Source organism: Perca flavescens, chromosome 8 (genome assembly GCF_004354835.1).
Source record: "Perca flavescens isolate YP-PL-M2 chromosome 8, PFLA_1.0, whole genome shotgun sequence".
Classification (NCBI taxonomy): domain Eukaryota; kingdom Metazoa; phylum Chordata; class Actinopteri; order Perciformes; family Percidae; genus Perca; species Perca flavescens.
The window spans coordinates 10399216-10418841 of record NC_041338.1 but is presented as its reverse complement, the minus strand read 5'-3'; the positions used below and the strand labels follow the sequence as shown (position 1 = coordinate 10418841).

The 19626-nt window shown below is 38.7% G+C and overlaps 1 protein-coding gene across 1 annotated transcript in view; it reads right to left on the bottom strand.

Annotated features, from left to right (window-relative positions):
* slc12a3 (solute carrier family 12 member 3) overlaps nucleotides 1–12120 on the bottom strand; it is a 37699-nt gene extending 25579 nt beyond the window's left edge. Inside the window, exons 1-8 of the mRNA XM_028584315.1 lie at nucleotides 12103–12120; nucleotides 9694–9769; nucleotides 9463–9558; nucleotides 9164–9303; nucleotides 8923–9033; nucleotides 8195–8306; nucleotides 7883–8013; nucleotides 3055–3139 (exon numbers count right to left, since the gene is read on the bottom strand). Coding sequence (XP_028440116.1) covers nucleotides 3055–3139; nucleotides 7883–8013; nucleotides 8195–8306; nucleotides 8923–9033; nucleotides 9164–9303; nucleotides 9463–9558; nucleotides 9694–9769; nucleotides 12103–12105 — 754 coding nt within the window. The 5' untranslated portion in view covers nucleotides 12106–12120. The remainder of the gene's footprint in view (nucleotides 1–3054; nucleotides 3140–7882; nucleotides 8014–8194; nucleotides 8307–8922; nucleotides 9034–9163; nucleotides 9304–9462; nucleotides 9559–9693; nucleotides 9770–12102) is intronic.
* Nucleotides 12121–19626: the final 7506 nt, after the last annotated feature.

The following is a 19626-nucleotide window of genomic DNA, read 5'->3' as shown; positions in this document are numbered from 1 at the left end:
AACTGAATAGCGTGTTACAACTGTGGGATTAGCGAGTTCCTTAAAGGAGAGAATTATAAATATAACAAAATTAACTGGATTGAGATAGAGTAGCAAAAATATGCTACCAACACAGAAGTGCTGGTGTTGTGTCCCTACTGGTTTCCAAACTAACTGGGGTCCGTATATTGTGTTTACCTAACAGCAGCAGTTGTTGCCTGCCTCTGGCACCAGATTCATCACACAATCACAAACATATTACTGAGGATTTTTAGGTTGCATCTCATATCTACTGCGGGGAATATGATGTTAAGACTACATTACAGCCACCTACAATAATTACAAGATTGCGTCGAGCTGGTTTTCGATCTCTTGAGAGCAAAAACATACACTCCGCAGTTCTACGCAGGGTGCTCGAACTCCTTTGACTTCTGCTTCCACTAAGGTATTAACTAACTACATTAGCATCCAGGTAACAGTTTGTTTTGGTTTGATTTGAAACAAATAATTTCTTCTAGAAATTGCCCAATCATATTTATCGCTTTTCTTTCCTTGCTGCTATGGCTATATTACCACTACATTACAGCGCCCTACAACATTACACATATGACTAATAAATACTTTTAAACAGTGACGATATAACTCAGACGATACTGTCAAAATACACAATTGCCAACACTCAGCAACATGAAAAGCTAAAACAACTTGTTACCCCGGGTTTAGGCAGTGTTTTATATCACGAGGGCGCACTATAGACACATACTATATATCGCCTGAGCTCAATAAGCTCCTTAAATAATTTAAATTACAAAATTAAGTTACTACTTTGCTGTGTTGGAGTATGATTTCAGAAAGAGACATCACTTGGGATAGAATCATTCAATAAATGACACACCATGCTTGGTTAATTCAGAGCAAAACTCAAATAACACTGTATTGCAAGTGTAGTAGGTTGAAAAAGTCTATATGTTTAGTTTTTGTTTAAACAGACACCCCCCCAATTTTTGGTAATATTTGAACCATTGTAACTAATCCTTAGGGACCGTTCGGTATTTATGGAATGGACCACCGGAGGAAAATAGGGGAGGGTCATGTCTTTTTATTCTATGTTGAGAGGGGGGGGTCACCCAACTTTTGTATTCATGAAACAGCAAAATTTCAAAGTGGCTTGTTTGGTGCATATTTTTCTATGTAGCTCTTAGTCTCTGCCCTCCTTCGCTAGCAGTGTCCAGTTTTTATAGTATAGTATAGTAGTTTGTAAGTGTACATTATTGATATTAGCATCCTGTAACATAAGAAAACATGTTCTATATTTTATTCAGAGTATTAGCCAGCCAGCAGTGAGGAAATGGTGATGAGAAATACTGTTTTTAGCTAGTTTTACATTCCCGGTCATTCAGCAACATGGCGACGCCATCTTGTCAAGCACTAATATTAAGTGCACATGTATGAGAGAACATGATGTATAAGAATGTTGTATGTATGGGTGTGTACTTTGCTACAGTTAAATTTGTGTTAGCAGGATAGCATTGGTTATATGTGAAAGACTGTAGGTGTCCGAGTCCAGTGAATGTGAAGTGAAGTTATATTATTTTGGTATCTTTTAGTATTTTAAATTAAGCCAAGTCTTGTAGGTGTAATATGTGTTAAATCATTTGAATATATGTGCATTTATTTTCTGTCAGACTGTTTCATATTATTTATCATCAGTTTGGTTACACCATTTATTTTATTTTTTTAACGTTTTATTATCATTTTGACATGCATTTTTATCATAGAGCTAATACAGCAGAGACAATGTGAATGTTTGGGAACTGTATGCAATTGTTCAGAAATAAACGAGCTGCGGGGAATATGATGTTAAGACTACATTACAGCCAGAGTTGTTCAGAAATAAACGAGCTTTGCCATGAGCAACACGCTAACATTGTGATCTCTATCTATTGATTCACAGTTTCCAATTTTCTTAAGCTACACAGTGCTTTCTAGCCTGTGTAGCCACTGCTGCCGGTCCAGATTTCCCCTAGGTCTGGTGCCGGTAACACAAGCACTATTTGCAAACACAGAGGTATGTTTTGCTATACAATATAGCCCTACACAAAAGGAAGGACAATGACTGTAAATCATTATGTCCATGCCTTCAGAACTTGTGGGTAGAATATCACCACTTGTATTCTACTTTTGCTGGCTCTATCAGCAATTGTGTATGTTGTATGTTTAAAATTGTTTAATAGTCGTAGGTGTAGTGTCGTAGGGGGTTGTAATGTAGTGGTCATTATAGCAGTAGCTGCAAGGGAAGAAACGTGATAAATGCGCTCAGAAATTTTCTAAATAAACCCAGGTAACCAGTTGTTTCAGATCAACCCAAAACAAAATGTTACCTGGATGCTGACGTAGTTAATTAATACGTGACTGGAAACAGAAGAACCAAAAGCCTCGTAGCTCACTGTGTGGAGCTGCGGTTACAGATGATGTGTGTTTTTTCCCTAGTGAGATCGAAACCACCTCAACACGGTCATATTTTCTTAAATGTCTTTTTTGTAGACGGCTGTGATGAAGTGCTTACTTATACCATCATATTTGCAGATTGGAAAATTCGCCAGTAATAAGTGATTGTGTGACGAATCTCTTAAAAGAGGCAGACAACTCCTGCTGCAGTTAGGTAAACACAACATACGGAAACTAGTTAGTTTGAAAACCAGTAGGGACACAACACCGGAAATGAAACAATACGCATACTGCAGCATGTCTGCACATTATGGGTTACATGGGTTTGGAACATTACAGTAGATCATTGATGGATGGATCTTGAGGACTTTTACACCAGGATTTGTTGGATCAACCAATGCGCAACTACTAACTACTAACTACTAACTAACTAAATCAATATTTTTTTTGCGTATTTCATCCTGAATTAATCATTTCATGCCGTATGATTACAGAAAATGCCTTTTGTAAGAAGCATAGAGGTAGTCATTATTGCAAAAAAAACGTCAACAAGGTGATTGAAAAGCTAACTCATTATGGGTAAAAGGCAGTCTACAGATTTAGTAGACAGTTGGGACATAACGGTACCAATGGTTGCAGAGATGATGAGGTAGGACATAGTGGTCCAGAATATTGCCATCATTGTTCCTCTGGGAATGGCCACTGTTGGATTCTGGGAAGGAGGGGACAAAAGAAACCAACATAAGGCTTTTTAACGTACAATTGAGTTATAATTTGCAGCACTGTTAGGAAAATTGAGATTTACATTCTACTGTCTTGATAATATTAAAACTGTTTGCATAAGAATGCAATATTATAATGACGGCACTCCCAAAAGATAACATGAGAGCCGCATATATTTCCTTGTCTAAGAGCACGGAATGTTCCTGAGGGCATACATGCCCTCCCTAACTGAAGATAACAACTGACGACATCGACTCTGACCAGATAAAGGAGACAACATTGACTTTGTATTATCAATGCATATCATTAATTATAAAAAGCCGATGTAGAGGGCTTTTAGAGGGCTGTAGTATTGTAAACTGGCTCCTTGTTGTGTTCGCAAGTAAAAATGAACATTGAGAGATCTTCAGTGGTTTCTGTCTATTCTTGATAATGTGATTATTCTAATAAGCACACATGTTAATCAAGATTTGTGTGCAGAACAGGATGAAGTGGGAGACAGGCAGTTTTTTTATATAAATGAGAACAATGCATGCTGTTTTCTAAAATATATCTTTACAAAAAAAGAATCCCTGATGTTAACGTATATTGTTTATTTGATGAAACCTGTGATGACTTTACTTTACCATTTAACAAATATACTTTTTTAATGCTTTGTTTGCTGATTCACAACAGTACAATATATATATATATATATATATATATATATATATATATATATATATATATATATATATATATATATATATATATAAATATATACAGTGGGGGAAATAAGTATTTGACCCCTTGCTGATTTTGCAGGTTTGCCCACTTACAAAGAATGCAAAAATCTACAATTGTAATCATATGTACATTCTAACAGTGAAAGACAGAATCCCAAAGAAAATTCCAGAAAATCACATCATATGAATTTATTAAAATTGATAACCATCTGATGAGGAAAAACAAGTATTTGACCCCCTGGACAAACAGCAAGTATTCTGGCTCCTACAAGCCAGTTAGTCTTTCTTTAAGACACAGCCCCAATCCGAACCAATTATCTACATCAAATACACCTGCATCACCTCGTTACCTGTATAAAAGACACCTGTCAACACCCAAACAAGCAGCATCCAACATCACCACCATGGGCAAGACCAAAGAGCTTTCTACGGACATCAGGAACAAGATTGTTGATCTGCACAAGGCTGGGATGGGCTACAAGAGAATCGGAAAGCAACTTGGAGAGAAAAGATCAACTGTCGGTGCAGTTATCAGGAAATGGAAGAAGCACCACACCACCGCCAACCTCCCTCGGTCTGGGCCTCCACACAAGATCTTGCCTCGTGGGGTGTCCCTGATCATGCGAACGGTGAGGAATCATCCCAAAACCACAAGGGGGAACTGATGAATCAACTGAAGGCAGCTGGGACCACAGTTACAAAAAAACGGTTGGTAACACACACGCCGTCATGGATTGAAATCCTGCAGCGCACGCAAGGTCCCCTGCTCAAGAAGAAACATGTACAGGACCGCATGAAGTTCGCCATTCACCACCTGGACGACTCAGAAGAGGCCTGGAAGAAGGTGATGTGGTCAGATGAGACCAAAATAGAACTTTTGGCCTCAACTCAACTCGTCGTGTTTGGAGGGCAAAGAACACCGAGTACAACCCAAAGAACACCATCCCCACCGTCAAGCATGGTGGTGGCAACATCATGCTTTGGGGGTGCTTTTCAGCCAAGGGGACGGGACAACTCCATCGTATTGAGGGGAGGATGGATGGGGCCATGTATCGTGGAATTCTGGACCGACATCTCCTTCCCTCAGTGAGAGAGCTGAAGATGGGTCGAGGATGGGTGTTTCAGCACGACAACGACCCTAAGCACACCGCCAAAGCAACAAAAGAGTGGCTGAAGAAGAAGCACATCAAGGTTCTGGAGTGGCCTAGCCAGTCTCCAGACCTGAATCCGATTGAAAATCTTTGGAGGGAGCTTAAAATTCGAGTTGCCAGGCGACAACCTCGGAACCTGAATGATTTGGAGGCTGTCTGCAGGGAGGAGGGCCAACATCCCTGCCGAAATGTGCACAAACCTTGTCACCAACTATAAAAAACCGTTTGACATCTGTGCTGGCCAATAATGGCTTTTCTACAAAATATTAACATGCTGTTTGTCCAGGGGTCAAATACTTGTTTTTCCTCATCAGATGGTTATCAATTTTAATAAATTCATATGATGTGATTTTCTGGAATTTTCTTTGGGATTCTGTCTTTCACTGTTAGAATGTACATATGATTAAAATTGTAGATTTTTGCATTCTTTGTAAGTGGGCAAACCTGCAAAATCAGCAAGGGGTCAAATACTTATTTCCACCACTGTATATATATATATATATATATATATATATATATATATATATATATACATTAGGGGTGCATGATATATCGACCTGATATTGTTATCGCGATATCACGTTGCGCAATATTATATTGAAAGTGTCACAATAAGAATACAATATTTTGTTTATTTTGTGGAGTGCTGCGTCCTGTCCATTGGCTTTGTGGCTTAGTTGTGTTCGATTTAGAGCCTGCTTGAAACGCTATAATGATCCTGTTTCATTGGCCAGTTACCGTGCCACTTGCACATGTTAGTGCACGTCAGCGCACGGGTCCACTACGTGACAAACCGTAGTTTGTGCATATTTTGACAGAGTGACAGTGTAAGTGAAGAAATAGATAGAGACAACAAAACAGAACGAATCTGAGAAGCAAAAGAAAAGAAAGCACCTAAAGGGAGAGCGAAGGGAGTCAGTGGAGCAAAATAAGACACAAATGTAAGAAAATGAGGGTTGCTCAGGGAGTAGAACAAAATAACAGAGATTGAGGAGGAAACAAAAGTAATGCCTCCTCGGTAGCTTGAAAATGCTTTGGCTTTAAGCCAACAGATGTTTCACAGGCTAATGCACTATGCAAAACGTGTTGTATGGTGATAAACCGCGCAAGAGGCATTAACACCACAAGCCACTTTACGATGAGTGCATGATACTATCCCAAACAAAACCCTGTTGCAGTAAATTGGCGAGAGCTAGTCAAACAATCCTCGCTAGCGAGTGTTTTTGCTAGTGACACAAAGTACGACAAGAACTCGAAGAGACATACCAAAATCACCAATGCTATAACGTATTATTTGGCCAAAGATATGATGCCCATCCACACAGTGGATAAAAAGGCTTCAAGAAACTTCTCAATGAACTAGACACACGGTACCAAACCCTATCCCACACTTATTTCTCATAGGTAACTTTATAAAAGGCGGTGCAGGCAGAGTTTGGAGTTGGATAGATTGAATATTTTTCATCCACGACCAACCTGTGGTCCAGCCCTACTACGGAGCCGTATATAAGTCTCACTGTGCACTATATTGTTATGAATCTATGAATATTGTTACGATGCGTTTTCCTTAATTTTTGTAATTTTACATGTTTAAAAATACGGAGTGTTTATTTGCACCCCCAGTACGAATAGCCTCGGCCACACAGCTGAGCTATTCACACCCTGTGACTTAACAACAAAAACACGTTGCTCGCGTGCACCGAAATCATGGCGGACGTTCATCTTCCATGACAGCAGAAACTGGCATATTAGGAAAGTTTTGTCTCTAAAGTTTATAACAATTGAATTTCTAGAAAATGGATACTACAGTTGCGCTTTCTGTCTTCAGTGAAAGCATACAACCGTTAGTTTGTTAGTTAGTACCTATTTTTTGTATACAGTATGGTTACCTAGCAACCGAGGCTTGAAGACACCAAGTGGTAAACAGTTGTACATTACTCTGTAAGATCTGCTAGGTGAGTAGTTAGAACATTAAGTTTTGGTCTGGGAGTCTGGTGTTTGATTCCCCGGTAAGATGATTTTGTTTTTTTTCATTTTGATTGGATAATTTGCATGCCATTGAGCAGTCAAGTCAGGGCCAGCGAACGCAAAATTGTTTTTGCAGGGTGGTAGGGGAAGACTCTCCCACCCCTGAATGGCTAGTACTTGTTGCCTGCTCTGGTTGGGTGAGTTAGGTTTAGGCAAGAGGAGTGGGATTGGTTATGGTTAGGGTAAGAATGTCAGGGCGAGCCAATCAGTGATGAGTTCCCTAATGAATATTCATGAATCTTCCCCTACCATCCTGTAAAAAAAAAATATCGCAGCCCACGCAAGTGTATGTATTAGCGTCTCTTTGTGTGCAAAATATTGGACACTGCAACGATAATATTCCAAAAAGGTGTAATACATGAGTAGTATGGATAACTGTGTGTAAATATATGCCATGGTACTGTAAATGCACAGGGGTGCATTTACACATTATATATACAATATACATTGATATTTGTACCAGACGGGGTATTAATAGAACACATTGCTGTGTGCACCGGTGGGGTTTGAATAGCATTCATTTCTAATTGCACCAGGGTATGAATAGCACTTCTAATTGCACCAGGGTACGAATAGCATACACTGCTAATTGTATCAGGGGTACAAATAGCCTTACCCTTAAAAATATCGAAATTAATATTGATATCGTAATATTCATAATCGATATTGCAATATCACATTTTGTCGTGCAACCCTAATATATATATATATATATATATATATATATTTTATTCCTCTTTTATTCTCTTCTTTGTTTTTCTGTATTTTATTGTGCTATGGATCCCCAGTGTCCTTAATAAAGTTTAATTTTAATAAAAACTAACATACCTTCAGATCTCCAGAGATGTTAGCTCCTGCCAGGATGCCAGTGGCAGAGGGGAAGAAAATGGAGAACATGCCAAAGAAGCTGCCGTCTGGTCCCTGCCAATTAGGCACAAAATTCGCGGCAAAGATTTCCGCTGTTGAAGGTGAAATAGTAAATTTACTGACGAGCTCTGACAGGGAGAAAGTCGAAGATTGGTTATCCTTGATTTGTGTAAAAAACACCACACACATAATAAAGCACTCTTTATTGAAAGAGGAAACTGTGAATTTGCATTTAAAATATGATACTCTGAGCAAGGACTTAACAGTAGTCACCTTTGTAGCTAAAGAAACCCTTGGCTTGTTTCTCTGGTGAAGCAGGTATGATTGTTCCAACAATGTAACTGGCAAATGACACCATGATGACCAGGAAGAACAGGATTTGGGCCTGTGGAGGGCAGAATAAAGTAAACATATGGATGCACACGGACATATACATGCGAAAACAAGATAATGGGTTTATCACCACAGCTAGGGTGAACATGCTAGCTACATAGCATGCTTAAAACAAACATGATGAAGTGTCTGTTTCTCCCATTCTTAATGTTAACTTATGCTAATTGACTGCTGACACTAACTCTACATTATAGGTATAGGTATAGGTATATACAATCTTCAGAAAAAGACAATGTAGTATCCATGTAGTTGCTGGTGCAGGACAAAAAGTAAATGTAGAAAGAAGGTAAAGTCCGCACAACAGCTCAATGCTTCCAAAAATACTTTAATAGTGCAAAATAAGGCACACAGGTGGCACATGAGGAAGGTACTACTAAAATAAAAATTTTGGAGGATCGAGCAGTGGTATCAATCTTGTCATCTAACTCTTAGTGAGTAATGGAATAGAACAGAAGAAGCATTTCTCAAAAAGTATTAATTCTGTGACTTCTGCAGCATTAAAAAAATCAGTGCATAACATGCATAACATAACTAGCTTTTTGTGTACATGTTAAAATCCCAACCACAATGGCAGTTAACCTTGGTCTCACATATTTGGTTGAGCTAACCTTTGACTCCCATGCCATGCCAGCCATTGAGATACCTAGTAAACATGTGACAGTAATGATGCCAATGATGCGGATGTCATTGGTTCGGTCCACCATGACAGCTCCATTTTCCTGAGAAGAAAGTACAGGTATGTTTAATCAGAATTAAAAACTGTGATTACTGTACAGTATCATTAGTGCATTTTCTAGTTCAGAAATATACAACAACAGCACATGAGGTCTCTAACAGTCTCTAACTTACAGACATGAGGTCTCTAACAGTCTCAGCAAAGCCCACAGTGTGCATGGCCACAGCTACAGCATTAGCAAAAGCAAAAATCAGACCGATGGATCCACCCAGCTCTGGACCGAGGCTGCGACTGATCAGGAAGTATGTCCCACCTAAATACACGGGGGAGGGGCAATATGTGGATATCAGGAATCACTGGCAATGAAATGTCAGATACAGTCCATATGTTTTTTTCTAATATGAGTAATTTTGATTACAGTAATATTTAATTTATTAAGTAGGTTGTTTTATGTATCACTGAGTGAACAGACCTCCTTTGACCTTGCCGTTGGTAGCGATTGCTGAGGTCGAGAGACCAGTGATCCCAGTTATACAAGAGGATAGCAGAATAATCACCCAGGTCAGACCTGACATAAAGACAAGAGAAAGTATGACAGTGAGCCAGACTGAAGCTTTCATTGACTGAAGTATCTGAGAAATATTTAAAATTCGGTGCATTACATCTACAATTGACCAAGTATGACAGGTTTTGATGGACGTACCTATACCAGCTTGAGCAGTAATCCAAGGCAACCTCAAGAACAATATCACCCCCCAGATATTTAACATGCAACGGATCTACAAAAAGACAGACAGTTACTGACAGAGTTTACCAAATACATACCATCTGAACACCAACATCACTATTAGGTACCATGTGCCAGGGTTTTTCAAAATAGTCTTCCTAAATCTAAACAAACTACATGGTTCTACAGCCAGAGTTCTTACACACTATAACTACTGTAGAAGTATATGCCAACTAGCTAGTAGCCTGACAGTATATAAGATAAGAGAAGAAGCCTTTATTGTCATTATATTACAATGAATACAACAAAAGTGCCCCTCCCAGCAGTGCTTAAAATAAAACTATATTCCACACATCCACGTATAACATGAGACAAACAAGAACGGATGATTAATATTGCATTCTCTGTAGCTAATAGACAATCTCCAGTAGCGGCTATTTCCCTCAATGCTGAAAAAGCGTTTTATATGGTTGAATTGGGCTATATATTAAAAAATTTGGAAACGTGTGGGTTTGGCAGCATTTTTATAAAGTGAATTAAGATGTTGTATAAGCACCCAGAATCTGCGGTGCAAACTAATGGATTAATTTCTGAATGTTTTGCTCTTGGAAGGGGAACAAGACAGGGCTCACCTCTGTCTCCTTTGTTGTTTTGTTTAGCCATAGAGTCTTTGGCAGCAGCCATAAGCAGGGAGACAAACTTCTCGGGTGTCATGGTAGGAGGTGTAGTGCACCTTTGCTTTACTTGGACGATATATTACTTTTTGTGTCTGAACCTAGCAGATCAATTTTAATAAATTACAAAGACCGATTGATAGAGGAGGTTTGGGTCTACCAAAGATGTTGTATTATTACTATGATTTTAACTTAAGGCATCTGACCCACTGGTCACTTACTCCTGAGAGAGCCCCACCCTGGTATTGTATTGAGCAATCTGTTCTTGCCCCATTATCACCCTTACAAAGCCTGTCTGTCAAACTGCATGGTGAGGCAAAAACACATCCGATAATCCCTCACTTAAATGTCGTTTGGAGCAAAGTGGCCCGGCTGTTTGAACTGGACCCATATCTAAATACTTAATCGAGTGATTGGCAAAATCCTCTTTTGGGAGGGATTGGTTGGAGAAGGGAATTGTCACACTGCAGGATCTTAAGATTTATTTTATTTTGATTAGTTGGCTAAATTTCAACTATAGTCCTAGTTACCTAGCATGCATGTCTTTATAGTGGGAGGAAACCCACACAAGCACAGGGAGAACATGCAAACTGCATACAGAAAGGCCTGGAATGACCTGGATTCAAACCAAGAACCTTATTGCAGTGAGTCAGAAGTACTAACCACTGAGCCACCATGCTGCTGATCTGTATCTTGGTGGCATATTGAAATCCTTTGAGGATGTGAGAGAGAGAAAGAGAGAGAGAGCACTGCCACCAATATCCCCAGCATCGCAGCCTTGCAGCAGCTGCTTTACCCTTATCCGCCAGCTGCTTCTCTCTCTCTCTCTCTCTCTCTCAAATTAATACAGGCGATCATTGAATTATAATGACCTCATTCACATTGTCAAAATCATTTAAATAATAAGCTACTTCACTGAAATTCTTTGCTTGTTTTTTTCGTTGACAGGTTCAGATTGTTAATATAAGTGTCTGACTACATAATAGAAAGATGGACTAGTTACCTTTAAGCTGCCATGCTTTTGTTTGTAACTTACTGATGACAGGTCAACACAGTAACTTTAGCTAATAGCATTAGTTATCAGACCCAATGGTCTGCAAGTTTGCTACTGTTCATCAAAACATGCCATTTTCAGCGTGTAGTTTGCTAGCTTGGAGGTTGTTGTTGTTTCCCGTAGCAAAGGGATTGTGAGAACTGTAACACTCAGATAGCAGACAGGGAGGGGCAAAGTCTGACATCCGGTGCGTTGCCATGCGCCATCGTTTCCATCGTAGCTGTAACTCTGAGAGAAATACTGAATATTTGGAATTCCTGGCTCTTGAAAATGTTCTTTCATGTCAGCCTTGATAAAAATTCTAAAAATTAACACAACACAGTCTATTGGTTTTACACAATTTTATCGTGTTTCTTAAAAATAGTTATTTATAGTATGTCAGGCTTGTGTAATATGAGTGAAGTGTGATATGTTCTTGATATACAGTATGCTGGTAATGTCTGGTACAGTTCAGATACAGTAAATTTTATGAGGAAGCAACACAAATTTCACTACGGATATGTATTAAATGATTATATGTTAAATAAATGTGTATATTTTTTTTATATTATATTAGATCATTTTTATTTATTTTTTACTTAAAAATTAAAGATTAGTTTTGTACACCTACAACTCACAGATATCCAACAAAACCCACACTGTTCCAACCCTACCTACCATGACTCCCTGTACCCAGCCAAAGCGAGTAGGTTCGTATGGCTCCTCCTCCTTCTCCTCCTTCTCATCTTCCTCTGAACTGTCTTTTCCTTCCATCTTTCCACCTGTTGTCTCCTCATACAAGGGAGGTCTGGAGTCAACCTAGTCATGTAAAGTCAAGTAAATGTTATTTATATAGGCCAAAATCACCAGTCATGAATGTATCCTATACACACTTTATCTTTAGAACCCAATTCAGTAGATTTTGTAACAAAAATATAGAGTGATTCAAATCAATTTAACATATACAGAGTTATTACATTTTAATATTTCATGAAAATGCGAAAGTTGATCACATAGCAACTATGGGGTCACCTCCCCCCCCATCTCCTTCTGTGCTGTATGTCTGTTGTTTTTATGTATTGTATGCCTTGCTGTAAAACCAATTATCCTCCGGGGACAGAATAAAGTAGGCCTATTTCATAATGTTTGAAAAGAATTGCCTGTTGCTATTGTCAGACAATAATCAGAGTTCATAAAACTAGTTCAGAATGCAGCAGCCAATCCTGGCTTCGCTTCATTAGCTCCCTGTTCCTTTTAGAATTGATTTTTAAGATTTTACTGATCACTTAAAAAGCTTCTGTAGGTCTGGCACCTAGCTAAATAGCAGAGATGTTGACCCACAATGAGCCAGTTCGCAGCCTTAGATCATCAGGTGGGGCCCTTCTTGCCGTCCCAAAGTCAAGGCTTAAATCTAAAGGTGACCGTGCTTTTGCCATCAAGGCCCCTCGACTTTGGAATGACCTGCCTGAGGAGATAAGGCTCACAGAATCAGTGAGCTCTGTTAAATCACTTCTCAAAACCCATTTTTATAGACTTGCTTTAATGTGATGTTGTCTCTTTTTATTTTCTCTTTTTATTGTCTCTTTTTTACGACTTGCCCGAGGAGATAAGGCTCGCAGAATCAGTGAACTCTTAAATCACTTCTTAAAACCCACTGTGATGTCATCTCTTTTTATTGTCTCTTTTTATTGTCTCCTATAAATGATCCGCCACTGTGTTTTACAGCAGAGAAAACAAGTTTTAATGATCTTTTTTTTCCTAGAATGATCCCAACATTAATATACGTGAAATATTGCCTTTATTCATATTTCCATGTAAGCTGTACACCCCCAGGAAACAAAGATTGTCTTCGGTTCATTTTTGACTTGGCAGTAAAATCACAGTCACAGAGTCACTTACACACTACAAAATCCACAGACAGACACACACACACACACACACACACACACACACACACACACACAAGCAATTGAATTTATGTGTGCTATTGATTCATCTTAGACAGAACTAAAACTTTCTTAAGGAGAGATAAATGACCGAATACCGATGTATAATGCGATCAGGATTAATTTCAGATAATTTAAAGCCTATTCAGTGAAAATTAGAGGCTAAAATTATAAAGTGCTTTTTTGTTATTCTTTCTCTTAATTTTGATAATTTGAGAAAAAAAGCAGAGCTCCCTCACCTCAGGGTTTGCGTGCAGCTGGTACAGAGATGGTCTGAAGCGCCGCCGTCGGCCCCACACCTCTGTGTTGGCGTAGAAGTCATAGTGTGGCGGGGCGTCCAGAGTCTCATAGCCAGTTAGAGCATCAGATCCAAGGGATGCCACACTGCTCCCATCACCATAACACTGATAGTAACCAGACTCATCAAATCCTCTAGCTGTTGCATTCGCATTGGCTACTGACGGAGGACGTCTGGTTCTGTATGCAGCCAGATGCACACCGTCGCTGGCTATTGGTGACTCCATTCAGAATGGCAGTCGTATTTTCTGTATTTAAGTGGATTGTAACCACAAAGACAGCTAAGACAGTCTTCTTCAACAGCTGTCAAGGTGATGGAGCCCTTCTGTAGTTTAAGGTGTATGAAGGAGGCTGTGTTGTGAGGGTTGGCTTTATATTTGACCTTAACCAAACAGGAAGAGCCCAGGGCTACATAAAAAAGGCTGGTTCAGCGAACAGTTAAACAAGACTCATTACAGGAACTATTAAGCATGGCATGGACAATTCAACATTACGAAATCAACCAAAAAATCACTATGGACTGAGCTGTCCCAGGGAATACACTGTTACACTTAATAAATAAGTATTTATAAAACATCTCTCTACAGATTAAACATTTTCTTTTCCCAGAAGATCAAATCGTGCAGAATAAAAAAAAATTGAGGTATCACAGCCTAACTATTGATTTCGTATTTCCCCTTATCTCACTTTATACAGTATTATGTTAGGCTTGTGTCTTTGTTGTGTATATTTTTGTTGAGTTTGGATCCATTTTCATTTTGTTTTTAGTCATATAATCACAATTAGTAATCATTAATCCTCAGAGGAGATCATTACACACACAGACCAACTTGTTAAATAACCTTGACTGAGACAACACAAGGGCAACAATGTATGCTTGTTAAGGAAAGAGGTTTAAATGATATTCTGTCCTACAAACTGAATATAAATTTCATTTTATTGTAATTATAATCATTATATGTTATATTTATAATTTCACTTTCCTATGACAGTGTATTGCAACAATAATGCCAAAAGAACTTCTCTGTGTCTTCTTATAACAAATATGCATATGTTTTTGTGATATAAAAATCTAAAACAATAGGATAGATATATATTTTCTGTATTGTAACCACAAAGACAGCTAAAACTGGCAGTTTTTGTATAAAATATTTTCTTCAACAGGTGTCAAGGTGATGGAGCCATTCTGAAGTTTAAGATGTATGAAGTAGGCTGTGGTGTGAGGGTTTATATTTAACCTTAACCAAGCAGGAAGAGCCCAGGGCTACATAAAAAGGCTGGTTCAGTGAACTGTCAAACAAGACTCATTACAGGATCTATTAAGCATGGCGTGGTAAATTCCACATTACAGGAGCAACCAAAAAATCTTTCTTGACTGAGCTGTCCCACTGTTACACCTAATAAAGAAGTATTTACAAAATGTCTCTGTAGGTTAAACATTTTCCTTTCCCAGTAGCTTAAATAGTGCAGAATTAACAGAAATTAGGTATTATAGCCTAAGTATTGATTTCTTATTTCCCCTTATCTCCACTTTATATTATGTTAGGATTGTGTCTTTGTTGTGTATATTTCTGTTGAGTTTGGATCCAGTTTGTTTCTGGTCATATAATCACATTACACACACAGACCAACCTGTAAAATAACCTTGACTGAGACAACACAAGGGCAACAATGTATGATTGTTAAGGAAAGAGGTTTAAATGATATTCTACGAACTGAATACAAATTAAATGTTATTGTCATTATAATCATTATATATTATATTATAATGTTACTTTCCTATGACAGTGTATTGCTGCAATTATGCCAGAAGAACTTCTCTGTGTCTTCTTATAACAAATATGCATACGTTTTTGTGATATAAAACTGTAAAACAATACGATATTGTACCCTTCGAACTGAATATAAATTTCATTTCATTGTCATTAAAATCATATATTTCATTCTACTTTAGGAGCTTTCCCATGTAAGTGTATTGCTGCTATAATGCCAAAAGAATTGTTCAGTTTCTCGTTTGCTAACAAATAGACATATTTTTTGTGATATAACAGTACTAAACAATAGAAAAATAACAATTTATGTTGTTATACAAGAAATGTTAAAAGCATAATTTGGTATAAGTAGTTGAGTATGAGAATATTCATAACAAATTGTCAAACTAGCAGTGACCGAGATATCCTTACTTTCAGTCTCTAGTATGGCTCAAGTTTCAAAAGCTAACAACTTCTCCGAATTGAACCCTGTACCCTATACCCTATTGGTACATGTCCTCCAGAACAAAACACAAAAACGTTTCCTGATCTGATGCCCCTGTCAGTAAGTTACAATAATAACCACGTAGTATGCTTTAAAGAAACAATGTTGACTCTAAGTTGGAAACGGGAAAAGAACAGCCAGTGGTGGAAGAAGTATTCAGATCCTTTACTTAACAAGTAAAAATCTTCATTGAAAATGTTACTTGAGTAAAAGTATGAAAGTATCATCAGAAATTTTACTTAAAGTATTTAAAGTAAAAGTAATGCAGAAAAATACTCACATTTTAGAAACTGGAAACGATCAAAACAGTTCTGTCAATCAAGTGTTTAATCGGCAAATTATTCCAGATGTACTTGTAGGCCTGTATATTGTTGGGTAGTTTAATTCATATTGAAACATAAAACCTCAAATGTGTACTTAAGTACAGTACCTGAGTAAATGTACTTAGTTACATTCCACCACTGAGAACAGTAGTCTCCAGTGTTTAAGGCCTATGCTTACCTGAACTCCTCTTTTACTCCTAGCATAATTACTACAGGCGCTTGAGGCTTTGTCACTTGAAAGTTAACATAGATCGCAATGAAGACATTTTTCAAACTTGACAAAGCTCCTTCGGAGTCACAGGAGACATATTGTATAGTAGTACTCCTTTTGATGAGCAAACTGAACTTGAACAACTTGTAAAATCAAAGGAGTGCCTCTTTAAATAGTTTATTTGATTTTCACAACAACCACCACTATCGGTAGCAGTTGAACAGAATAGTTTGAGTGTCCTTGACAAAAATGAAAGACACACTTTCCACTGAAAGGTGGGGGCTTGTTACTTTAAAGTTCTTAAGTTCTCAGACATTGTTAAATGATTACACAAGTTACCTCTGAAGCTGTGTGAGCCCTTGAGCTTGACATTGAATAACTGAATTTCAAGCAGGATATAAACTTGTTGCTTTGACCAGAAACAAACCAAGGCCACAAACAACAACAGCTACAGAAACTAAAAATCCAAAGAAACAGTAGTCCAGAGAATGAATTTACCATAGATGAAAACCAAGTTAGATTGATTGAAGAGTCATCCAAACAATCACGGCCATTTTGCCAATCAGTTTAAGTACAGTTTAAGTACGGAACATGCTTCATAAAACTTGATTGTGGAATTTAGCTTAGGCACTACTTTAGCAGCTTTAGAGCCACTACAATCTGAACTTATGTTACAGGGGATGAAGAGAATCTGATTGGCTCTTCAGTTTGGAAACAAGAGTTAGGAAAATAAAGGAATGTGACAGGCACACCCAAGGCTCCTTTCATTTTTACCTCATCTGATCAATCCAATACACATAGAACTGTCAAAACTGGTCAAAAATTATGTTCAAATTATGGCCGGTAAGGTCACTTGGTAGAGCGGGCGCACATATGCAGAGGTTTATTCCTCGATGCAGAAGGTCCAGGTTTCGAGTCAGACCTGTGAAGGTTTTCCTGCATGTCTTCCCCCCTCTCTCTCTCCTTTCATATCTCACCTTTCCTCTCTAATAAAGGCAGGAATGCCCAAAAGAAAAGAAAAATACATTTGAATGTTCCTTCTAAAAACACACAAGTTTGAACTATTGGAATAACTATTTTTGCACATTATGTCCTTGAGATATAACGTACAACGAGATATACATAACTACTTTTTTAGGCATATTTATTCCAACAACAGCACTACCTTGCCATCCTCTCCCCCCAAACTCACGGTTCTCTTCCCGATTTACAGACTCCCTCTCTTGGCTGCTGAACGGGCTACACGTTGTAAACTGGTCCTCCGGTAACGTTAGCAGGGTTAGCATGGCGCCATCAGCCAGGACCAGTTGGGATCACTTTACTGGCTGTGTCTTAATTTGTTTTTGCGAGGTATATATATATATATCCAAGTATATCTTGCAACCAGAGGTGTCAAGTAACAAAGTACAAATACTTTGTTACCTTACTTAAGTAGAAATTTTGGGTATCTATACTTTACTGGAGTAATTATTTTACAACAGACTTTTTATTTCTACTCCTTACATTTTCACGCAATTATCTGTACTTTCTACTCCTTACATTTTAAAAATAGCCTTGTTACTCCTATTTCAGTTTTTCAAGACCAGGAAATAGCAGATAGCCTGGTACGAAAATGTCCGTGGCAGAGACTCAAGAGAACTCAGTATTATAATATATAAATATAATAACACACACAGACACAGAGCCAAGGTAAGTGCTGTTTACTTCCTCGTTCAGAACTGATACAGAAACCCCAAGACGAGAGTTGCCCCTACTATTACCATATTTACTCTAATACACTCTCAATACCATTACTGTCTTTACTCTAGTACGGATACTATCATTACCGTACCGCATGAACTACTACACTCCTTCCCCCTAGATTTTAACCTATGACAAGAATACTAAATAACTGAACTGTTATCGCTATTCTTGTAAACCTAATATGCAGTGCTAAATTTATACCACATATACAACTTCATTAACATAGCAGTAAGCTGAACATGAATAATGTATTCATAACTCATCTCTACATGAACACTTAGAGATTCAGTCTAGTTGGTGCTGTCCGCTGCCTTTCTGGATAGCGGCGCTCTTGTTGCACTTCCTGAGATGGAACAGCAGCAACATTTTCTGGCTTTGTACTTTCTGCTGGATCCTCACAGCCTGTTGAGTACTCCAAGAAATCTTCATCATCCCTTCTGCTTGGTGAATATGAAGCCTTGGAAGCACGCAGGTGATCCACATGCACCTTGACTCGACGATGACCAACTTGTACCACATAGGTCAGAGGTCCTCTTCGTTGCAGAATCATTCCTGTAATCCACAGCTTTTTTGGATGTCTGAAATCCCTAACTAACACCCTCCCCCCCAGTTTAAATGTCCGGAGTGGCTTTGCTCGCTTGTCATGAGCCTTTTTCTGCTGTAGCTGATGCTTGAGCACTACTTCTGACATGTCTTGCTTCAATAATGACAGGCGAGTACGTGGTTGTCTCTTTAGGAACATTTCAACCGGGGTGCGCTCAGTGACTGTGTGAGGAGTGTTTCTGTTCTGTTTCTGTATAAAAGGAACCGAGCAAGCCGTTTTTGAGGCGACGCAGATTGAACTTCCAGTCGAGTCCAGGCTTTCTTGAATGTCTGCACCGCTCGCTCAACTGCTCCATTGGATGCAGGATGGTAGGGTGGTGATAGCAAATGGCAGACTCCATTATTCTTGAGAAACTGCTCAAACTCAGCTGATGTAAATGGAGGCCCATTATCTCACACCAACACCTTTGGTAGGCCATATGATGCAAATAGGGTTCTGAGAAGATGTGCAGTCTTCTCCGCTGTTGTCTTCTGAGTAAGCATGATTTCTAGCCACTTTGAATAGACATCTACTACTAGCAGGTAGTGCTGCTTATTTATCTCAGTGAAATCAACATGTATCCTATCCCACGGTGAAGTAGCCCATGCCCAAGGATGGAGGGGTGCTACTGCAGGCCTGTTCAGGGTGATCTCACATGCATCACACTGACCCACAAAGTTCTCTATCTCTTGATCTAGTCCAGGCCACCACAGGAAACTTCGGGCTAATGCCTTCATTTGTGTTATTCCAGGATGTCCCTCATGTACATCAGACAACAGTCTCCATCTGAACTTTGGTGGTATAACGACCCTTGACCCCCAGAGAATACATCCCTGGTCTGTA